We start from the raw sequence: 9,776 nt of genomic DNA on the forward strand, positions 1-9,776 counted from the left end.
GCCTCGTTGTTCATACATTTCTTGCCACACAGGTTCAATTGCCCAAACAATCCTATCATTTAGGATAGCTGTGAATATCTTATAAAGCGTGTTCAGACAAGTGATTGGCCTATACTTCTTCGAGTCAGCTAAGTCGCCTATTTTCCGCAGGAGTATTGTGCGCCCTTCCACCAAGCAATCCGGAATCGGCTCTTCCGACTTTAAATATGAGGTGAAAAATACGGGCGAAATGCTGATGGGTTGAAGGAAACTTCTTCCACCAGAAGGTTTAGATACAATCTGGTCCCGGTGCGGAATAGTTCTTCATCCCACTTAATACTTTTTTCACCTCCTCGGTAGTGATGGGTGGGCATTCTTTATCAGGTGTTATGAGGGCAACACATAACTCCTTGAAGCTATTTATATTTTCTGAGTCTTCGTCCAGTCTATGCTGAACTTCGTAGACTTCTCTCCAAAATACTTCGACCTCCTCTGGTTGGGGTGGGTGTTCGACAGTAACTGGAGGGTCTTGGAAGAGTCGAGATGGGTCAGAGAGAAACTGTTGATTTTCTCGGACCCATCTCTCCCTCCGCTCGAGACTTCTCTTAGCGTCAGATAGTATTCGTGTTCTCTCAACAATAGGCTGCCTGATGGTCAGCAGCTTTGAATTGTTAAGTGTGTGATAACGGGTCCGGAGTTCGCGCGCGAACTTTTGAACCTTGGCGGTAGAATTCCTGCCAGATGTGATGTAGTCAATCACACATTGAATGCGGGACGTGTACTGTCTTGCCCAGCCTATCTTTATGGCAAGTTGATGCATTCGTCTTTTGGTCTTATGATCAGCCGTTGGTTTTGTTTTACGGTTCGCATCGGCCAAAGCTCTCGCTGCATTATACACACAATAATTGATAGCCCAGAGGTCGGATTCACCGGAAAAATGTCGACGAAGCTCGTCATCCATTTCAGCTAGATCTTTAGGCTTGAGAGAAACCTTGGTGTTGATGTTTCTCCGGGTCGTAAAGCATCGCTCTTCATCTATTGGATGCCTGCCCGCGCTTGGTCCTAGTGTCGCCTCTCTTTCTTTGTTGCCGGCTTGTTCTAGCTGTGGTAGAGTAGGCATTCCGCTTACATAGCCCCTTTTACGAGGTAGTTCAGCATGGTTTCGCAGACGTTGCTGCGAAAAGTGCGAGAGCTCTGGGTGTTTCTCGCATCACAGAGCATGCAGCTGTGCCATGTAACCCCGTTCACGGGCCACACTCGCATCGTAGCAGTCCAGCAAGTCGTGATTCAGTTGCTCCGTCCACCCAAAGGTCACGAGATCCCGCCGATTCATCGCATTGAATCCATTTTCATTGCCTGGTATCCCAGAGTCACCGTTCTAGACACCTCACCCGGGTGCCATTCAGATTTCGGCACGGTTTTCACACCTCCACTTGGGGGTTAATTCCTTCGGGACCACCCCTGGACAATTGTCCGCGACTGCCTATTTATTTTTGTAACCATATTCAGCAGTAACCCTTGGTACAGGGACCCTCTATCCGCAACCCGAGGAAGCGTTCGGTTCTGTAAAAATTAAACCAATTGCCTGAAGCTTTTGCTTTAGAAGAAGCAAAGACGAGTACATTTCCCCATTTATTTAATACTCGCGAAAATCAAGAGTACATTGGAAAAATACCTGATGCCAACTATTTTTCACCCGATACAATGTCTCGTGAGGCTCGGGAGTCATTTTACAAGTGGTACGAAGAAAGTGTCACACAGAATGCATCGGCTTGCTCAAAAGTTTTCAGAAAAATGATCTATAAGCTGATCAAATAGGTGTCATACCTAGCGGTGGTTATAGAAGGGCTGATAGACAGTCGAAAAAAGCCATCGAATGGTTATCAGCCTTAGAACGCGATTTGGGCATTGAAATTACTTATGGAGACAGAGCACGAGAATTTAGATTGCCAGAGGGATGTCTAGTCGATGGCTATTTTGAAAATATAGAAGTAAGTACGAAAGTAGTTTACCAGTTCCATGGTTGCTACTGGCATGAGTGTCCGCAATGTTTTAAATTAAATCAGGATAAAAAGTTAGGTTTCGATAAAAGTTCTGAATCTCTAAATGATCGTTTTGAACGAACAAACGCTCAAACTGATCGACTTCGCTCATTAGGATATGAGGTAGTCGAAAAGTGGGAGTGTTCGTTTGATAAGGAAAAAGTTGTAAATGATAATTTACGCAGTTTCTTAAAAGACCACCCACTTTTAATGACTGACGCCTTGAATCCTCGAGATGCATTTTATGGGGGTCGAGCAAGTACTACATTTTCGTATTATGAGGCTAAGGGTACAGTGAAAATATCATATCCTGATGTTTGTTCACTTTATCCATTTGTTTCAAAATATGGAAAATTTCCCATTGGTCATCCCAAAGTTTACATTGGTGATGCCTGCAAAAGTTTAACCGGCGTAAGCTTTGATTTATCTGATGTCGAGGGACTAGTCAAGTGTAGAGTATTACCTCCTACCAATAAGTATTTACCTGTTCTGCCTGTCCGCGTGCATGATAAACTCATGTTCCCTTTGTGTAATACTTCCTGTAAAGAAAAAATACAGAGCGATTGTCCATATCTAAATAACACAAATGCGAGAGAAATTGAAGGAACATGGTTTTCCGACGAGATAAAAGTTACGATTCAAGAAGGGTATAAAGTTACTGCCATTTTTGAAATTTGACAGTATGAGACTACTCAATCTATTAAAGCCACAAAAATGGGTGGTGTTTTTGTAGAATATATGAATCGATTGTTTAAGCTGAAGCATGAAGCCAGCGGATACCCTGCCTATTGTACTGATGAGGCTTTGAAAAAGGCATTTATTAAAAAAAAAATTTCGTCTGAGGGTATAGCCCTAGACCCGAAAAATATGAAAAAGAATCCTGGATTGCGCTCGTCGGCGAAACTTTGCCTCAATTCATTTTGGGGGAAATTTGGTCATCGAGAAAATTCGCCAAAGACTGAGATCATTCATAGCCAACAAGAATTATTGAAAATTGTTCAGAGTCCAAATAAAATTCTCAACAGTATCTTGCCTGTAGACGATAATAGTATTTATGCCTCATGGTTGAACAAATGTGAAGATGTAACTCCATCGCCTATTACCAATGTGGTTATAGCAGCTTACACAACAGCCCAGGCACGCTTGAAGTTATTTGCTTACTTGAAGCAACTAGATCGTCGTGTTCTTTATTTTCACACGGATTCAGCTATTTTTGCCAGCACTAATGAGCCAAATGAGTATTATTCAGATACAGGTTGTCTTTTAGGTGACTTAACTGATGAGCTCGAAGTTTATGGCTCTAGTAGTTTCATAGAAAAATTTGTCTCGGTTGGTCCCAAATTCTATGCATATAAGATACGATCACATGATGGTAAAAAACACAATGTTTGTAAAGTAAAAGGTATTAATTTAAACTATGAAAATTCCGAAGTAATAAACTTTGACTCAAAACGTGATCTGTTTATTAGAAAGGCACAACAAATTAGATTACAGTTTAGTAGTATCCGTAGAACACCTTATCGCTTGGTAGTTACGAAACAAGAGGAAAAAATATGTCGTCCGGTGTACATTAAAAGACGATTAGTTGAAGGATATGACTCTACGATTTGGCTACATTTCATAATATGAATAATTTATTTATTTTTTAACCAGATAAATTGAATTATGAAAATTTGAAGAATCAGTCTCTCATTCCTACACACAGACACAATGGCTTTTGCATTTCAAAAATAAAATAATTGTATGTTTACTTGTTTTTGCCTTTTATTGAAAAAAAATATTCTTCTCGTTGCTAATAATGATATTTTTTGTTTTCAGTTGAGCAATTTGGACTGTTTGGTGATGATGACAAGAATACTTTTTTCGATCCGTGCAGCCAGAAGCATCACCCCAATTCACCAACACGTACTGACTTCAGTGACTATTTTCATGGAGGGGTCCAGCCCTACACTCTTCAATTGTCCGATATAAGTGTGGACTTAATTGAAAATTAGAATTAAAAATGAAATTTGAATATATCAATTTCAAATTTTCAAATGATTTAGTATATGTTTAAAAGGGAATTTAATAAAATGAATACTACTTTTAAACATAAAAACTGTCTGCAAAATTTATTTATTCACCCAAAATAAATGAAAAATCCATTTGCATTATTACTATTATTATTCAATCAAAAGCAAAAATAATTTAGAATAATATAATTGTATACCTGATTTTTCTAACCTAAAATAGGCAACCAGAATATAGCTGAAAACTAGGTGTTTGCGGCAGTGGTCCAACGCGGCGCGGCGGGAGAACTTGCACGCCCTTGTAAGCCCATCTCTGGGTGTGCTAGAAGGTATACGCCATAATGAACTTATTTATTAACGTGATGCAGAGCGGTCAGAAGAATCAGCTCAAGTATTCTGACCACGCGGATAGTATCTTAATAATCAATGTCCACAACATAAAGATAATAAAAAAAGTGTGTAAAAATAAATTTCTAGTTAAAAGAATCAGGATATTATTCTCTAAATAATAATTACTATTTGAAGTTCTATCATTCTCAATTATGGATGCACGCTGGAAGCATCCATTTACATCGTTGGTATGTGGAACAGAAGGATGTGGTAAAACTTTTTTTGTAAAAAAGTTGCTCCCTCATGTTGATAGCATGTGTGATACACCTCTTGAACGTATAATTTTTTACTATTCCGAGTGGCAAACAGCTTACAAGGAATATGGAAAAACAATAGAATTTCGTGAAGGTTTACCTCAATCTTCTGACTATTCCAATGACCCTAGAGTTAAACTTATAATTATCGAAGATTTAATGAGAAAGTCTTTAAATAACACTGTAGTAGATCTGTTTACCAAGGGTAGTCATCATAAAAATTTCAGTGTAATTTTTGTATCTCAAAATCTCTTTCAACAGGGCCATTGACAAAGAGATATTTCTCTAAATGCGAACTATATTGTTTCTTTTAAAAACCCTTGTGATCGTACCCAAATCCAGCATCTAGCTCAGCAGGTTTGCCCTGAAAATTTCGAATTTATACAAGAAGCCTATCATGATGTCACTTCTCAACCTCATGGTTATTTACTTCTTTATTTGAAACAATCCACCCCCGACAATTGCTGATTTCGGACAAGTATTTTTCCAGATGACCCTTATCATTATGTTTACGTATCTACCAAAGGTATAAAGAGAGGTTACAGTGAGGAAGAAGTACCAGTTGCACGATTGTAATGATGTCGAAAGGTGGTAAATCAATTGGCAAAAAATGCTATTATTTTACATGCTCTTTGTCACCTGAACTCCGACCAACGCCTTGCTTTATTAAAATCCTCGGATGCCCGACTTGTTAAATGTATTTGTGAGTGTGCTTTAAATACATTATTGGGAAACGTACCCCTCAAGAATCAAGAGAGATTAGAGTTAAAAAAGCATAAAAAACTGATTCGTAAATTAGCTAAAACCCATGGTACGTGGAAGAAGAAGAAAAACTTTATCGTGCAAAAAGGTGGATTTTTACCTCTTTTACCAACACCGATCAATGGTGGATTAATGTCGAATTTACTAAGTGGTTATTTCTGAACAAAAAGGTCGTTTTACCATTAAATCTGGAGCATGCTAGAAAAATGGTGCTTATTCCAAGTGACCAAGTCGATAAAATCCAACAGCAACTGCAAACTTTGAAACAGCAAACTATAAACACAAATGATATACAAATTGTACCTGTAATACCCGGTTTAACTACACAAACACCTGGCTATGACCTTGGTAGACTAGATTCCGAAATAAGTCGTATCTTATTTTCACCTTCTTCAATTGATGAACGTGAAAAGTGGAAAATATATAGTCAAGTATTATAAAAATTTCTCTTCTTTGTTGATGAGGATAGAAAACCACCAATTGAGAATAATGACCAAAATGAAACCATAGACAATCAAACAACCGATGACGAATTTCTACCTATAAAACCCATCACAGCATCAGTACCCAGAACTTTTCAGCCAAACAGCATCTTATTATTCAATTATTTAAGAAGGCCGAATATCACTAACAGAATAAAATGGGATAAAATGGTGTAGTTTTCATTGATGGACACCGTATTAAATATTCAAATATTACAGGTCTTGTTAACGCTGCATTGAGATATAGAAAAAGGTTTGTTCCAGCTGGTAGAAATCAGTTTGCTCATATCCTTCGAGAGCTTGGCACACCACGAGAGCTTGTAAAAAACAGAGAATACTGGAGAGTGAAATCAGATAAACATTTGGCACGGGACGTCAGTAATAGAACATACTCTACATTTCACACTATTATAAAGGACGATGATAGTACAGATGAGACTGGTAATTGACATAGACTTCGAGAAACTCCAAATATAAGAACTTGTGCAAGAAGTCGTAGCAGAAATAGAAAATGTCAATCACTGAGTCAGCGTAGTTCAGGATTAATAACAAAGTGGCAGTCTTTCAATCTGAGATGAAACTGTTAGAAGAAATATATTACAATCCAAGTCATCCGGCCTCCTACAGTGGCGCAGAAAAAATATTTCGTGCTGTCCGAGGAAAAGTATCTAGCGCTAAAGTGCTTAAATGGTTAAAGTCACAGGACACATTTACCGAACATAGGCCTATTTGTAGAAAATTTCAAAGATTACATTATAATGTTAGTTCTATTGATAATGTATGGAAGGCTGATTTAGTTGACCGCCAAAGTCTGTCAACTTACAATAATAATTATACTTTTCTATTAGTGGTAATTGACGTTTTAAGTAAATTTGCCTGGGTCCAGCCTCTTCGAGATAAATCTGCTTTAGAAGTAAGACACGGTTTCGAGCGTATTCTTCAGAAAAATAACAATCGTGTACCTATCTGTTTACAAACAGATAAAGGGAAGGAATTTGTAGGTGCAACTTTTCAAAAATTTTCGACAGATAATGGAATAAAATTTCCAGTAACACGGGACCTTAATGTTAAAGCAGCCGTAGTAGAACGCTTTAATCGAACTCTCAAAGAATGCATGTGGCGCTACTTTACGCATCAAAATAATCGACGCTATATTGATATTTACAAAAAATTGCAGATGCTTACAATAATGCCAGGCACAGTAGTATTAAAATGAAACCGGCTGAAGTTACCATATTCAATGCATTCAAAGCATGGGAAAATATTTAATAGTGATTCAGTAAGGAAAAGGAGTCTAAAAACAAGCCTAAGTACAGAGTCGATGACCAAGTTCGAATCAGTCGAGAGAAGGGCATTTTTCAGAAAGGTTACGAATCAGGATGGATTGAAGAAATATTCTTAATAAAACAAGTTCCAAATCGATTACAAACACCTTTTGTTTATGAGTTGAAAGATTTAGCAGGGGAAGAAATTGATGGTCTATTTTACGAATAAGAATTGACCGTCGTAAAAAATAAAGACATAGCAGAGGAGGAATTTAAGATTGAAAAAATACTGTAAACTAAAGGCAAGGGAAACAAGAAACAATTTTTTGTTAAGTGGATAGGCTATCCGTATAAATTTAATTCCTGGATTCCACCTTCAAATTTAAAATCATTGTAAAAATGAATTCTGATCAATTTTACCTTATTTTACCAAGCAATAGTAGTGTAAAATATTTTCCCGATAATAGAGCTTCCAACTTTATAACACAATTGCCATATGAGATTCGGTTGCAAGGACAGTAGGTAGCAGCACTCACAGAAATACAACTTCCTCGTACATTTCTTCACGTGAGATACGATGACTCAATTGAAAACCGAATCACCCTTATGAATGCTGGGACTGACGGGCATACGTTCCCATAATTTGATGGTAATATCAAAAATAGAAAAACCATTGAGAATGGTATTGACCTACTTCACAAATATAGAGTACCTGTTGCAGAAGATAAAATAAATGATGAAAATATTAGGGAAAAGTTAGAAGATTTAACAGAACTTATTGTCATGAATGAGAAGTTAGAAGATGAAGCAGAACCTCTTATGTGGAAAAAACCCCTTGTAAATTTCGTTGAACCTCGCATTCATGCCGATATTAAGTCTCTTTTAAATACTCTAAACAGTCTTCCAGAATTAGGACAACACATTAAATTTAAATATGACAAATTCAAAAGCAGCTACGTGCGCATGCAAAAACAGTGTGCAAAATTATGTCAGATGACTGATCAACATTTTTTGGTACTTAATGATAAATTATCACGTATTCTTGGTTTTGCACCAGATAATCTACTTTCAATTTAAAAAAAGGAGTATACTGCTAGACATCTACCTAGTCTAGCTAGTGGTCTTCCGGATAAATTATTTGTTTGCTGTAATATTTGTGAACCTCGCATTACTGGTGATGTGAAAGCACCACTCTTAAATACTGTTTCTGTAGAAACAAGAGATAACTGTTTTGGTACAACACAAGTCAGTAATTTTTCACTATCCAATTACATACCAGTTCTTCATGCAGGATTTTCTACCATCAAAATTGATATAAGGGACCACGTTTTGGCCAATACCATTCGAGTTTGGTACGTTTTTAAACGTATTGACTAGATAGAGATAAGAAAGAAAGAAATAATGAGCCAATACGATAAATATTACGCTTTACAAGCAGGTGGTGGTGTAGGGATTCTCCAGATTTATATTGGCGCACCATATCAAAAAGGTCACGGTATTGGAAGCTTTCTTGGCGGTCTATTTCGGCGTGTTCTTCCTTTCTTAACTAGAGGAGCTCGAATTATCGGGAAAGAAGCTCTTAGAATTGGTATGAATGCTATGAATGATTTGGATGCTAATGTTCCGCTTAAAAATTCATTTGGAAATCGCTTTGGGGAAACTGGTGAGAATTTGAAACAATGTGCAATTGATAAAATGGAGAATATTATGAATGGTTCTGGTTATAATAATAATCAGAAGAAGCGAAAGGTCCAGTTGATTTCTAATCGTAGTGCACTTGAGTTCGTGAGCCGAAACCCCATTAATAAGAAAAAAAAGAAAACCTCTAAAAAAATAAAAAAGCGTGGTGCGGTGAAAAGAAAGAAAGCTACAAAGAATAAAAGAAAAACAAAGAACACAAAAAAGATATAAAGCATAAAAATCGGAATCATTCTATTGATGATATATTTGGAAATTAATAGTATATAAAATTCGCATCCGAGACAAAATATATTTCTTAAAATGTCGATTCTATATTCTCATTCTTGTGAGTGCTTAAAGTCTGAGTTAGATCTATTCTCGATACCTCCTACACAAACCTCGATAGAAAGCCCTCAATGGGTACACTAAAAATCGGTATCATCCCTTACCGATGTCTCGACTATAGAATTTGTCGTCCCTGGTCATGGTGATGAATACATTGATTTGGCTCACACAACGCTAAATCTTAGGGTGAAATTGATAACACAACCTAGGGTTGCTGCAAATGCCGAACATTTGGATAGAGTCAGTGATCCCAGATCTGAAACGTGACGTGGTCCAATACTATCACAGGTCTATGTCCGTGTGAATATAGTAGGACACGATGTAAATGACTGGGTTGTGCGCGCAACCCATTTCTCCTCTTCTGAATTTGAAAACTCGAAAGTGCACGATTGCCGGTCGGAACACTTCGCCGATTCTATTTATATCTCTATCTGCTTTGAAATAAACTGAAGATATTGAGATTTTAATATTTCCAGATTTTTAAGCTGGCGATTCTCATGATTTAAATTCTTCGCGCGCCTCTTTATATGCGTATATTTTGAGGTTACGTTATTTCAAGTATGAAATA

The 9,776-nt window shown here is 37.3% G+C and overlaps 1 protein-coding gene across 1 annotated transcript in view; it reads left to right on the forward strand.

The window, feature by feature from the left end:
• Positions 1-2,699, forward strand: part of LOC117169800 — a 3,233-nt gene extending 534 nt beyond the window's left edge. Inside the window, exon 2 of the mRNA XM_033356306.1 lies at positions 1,798-2,699. Within this exon, the coding sequence (XP_033212197.1) occupies positions 1,798-2,699 (902 nt within the window). The remainder of the gene's footprint in view (positions 1-1,797) is intronic.
• The last annotated feature ends 7,077 nt before the right edge of the window (positions 2,700-9,776 follow it).

This window comes from Belonocnema kinseyi, chromosome 3 (assembly GCF_010883055.1).
Source record: "Belonocnema kinseyi isolate 2016_QV_RU_SX_M_011 chromosome 3, B_treatae_v1, whole genome shotgun sequence".
Taxonomy (NCBI): Eukaryota; Metazoa; Arthropoda; class Insecta; order Hymenoptera; family Cynipidae; genus Belonocnema; species Belonocnema kinseyi.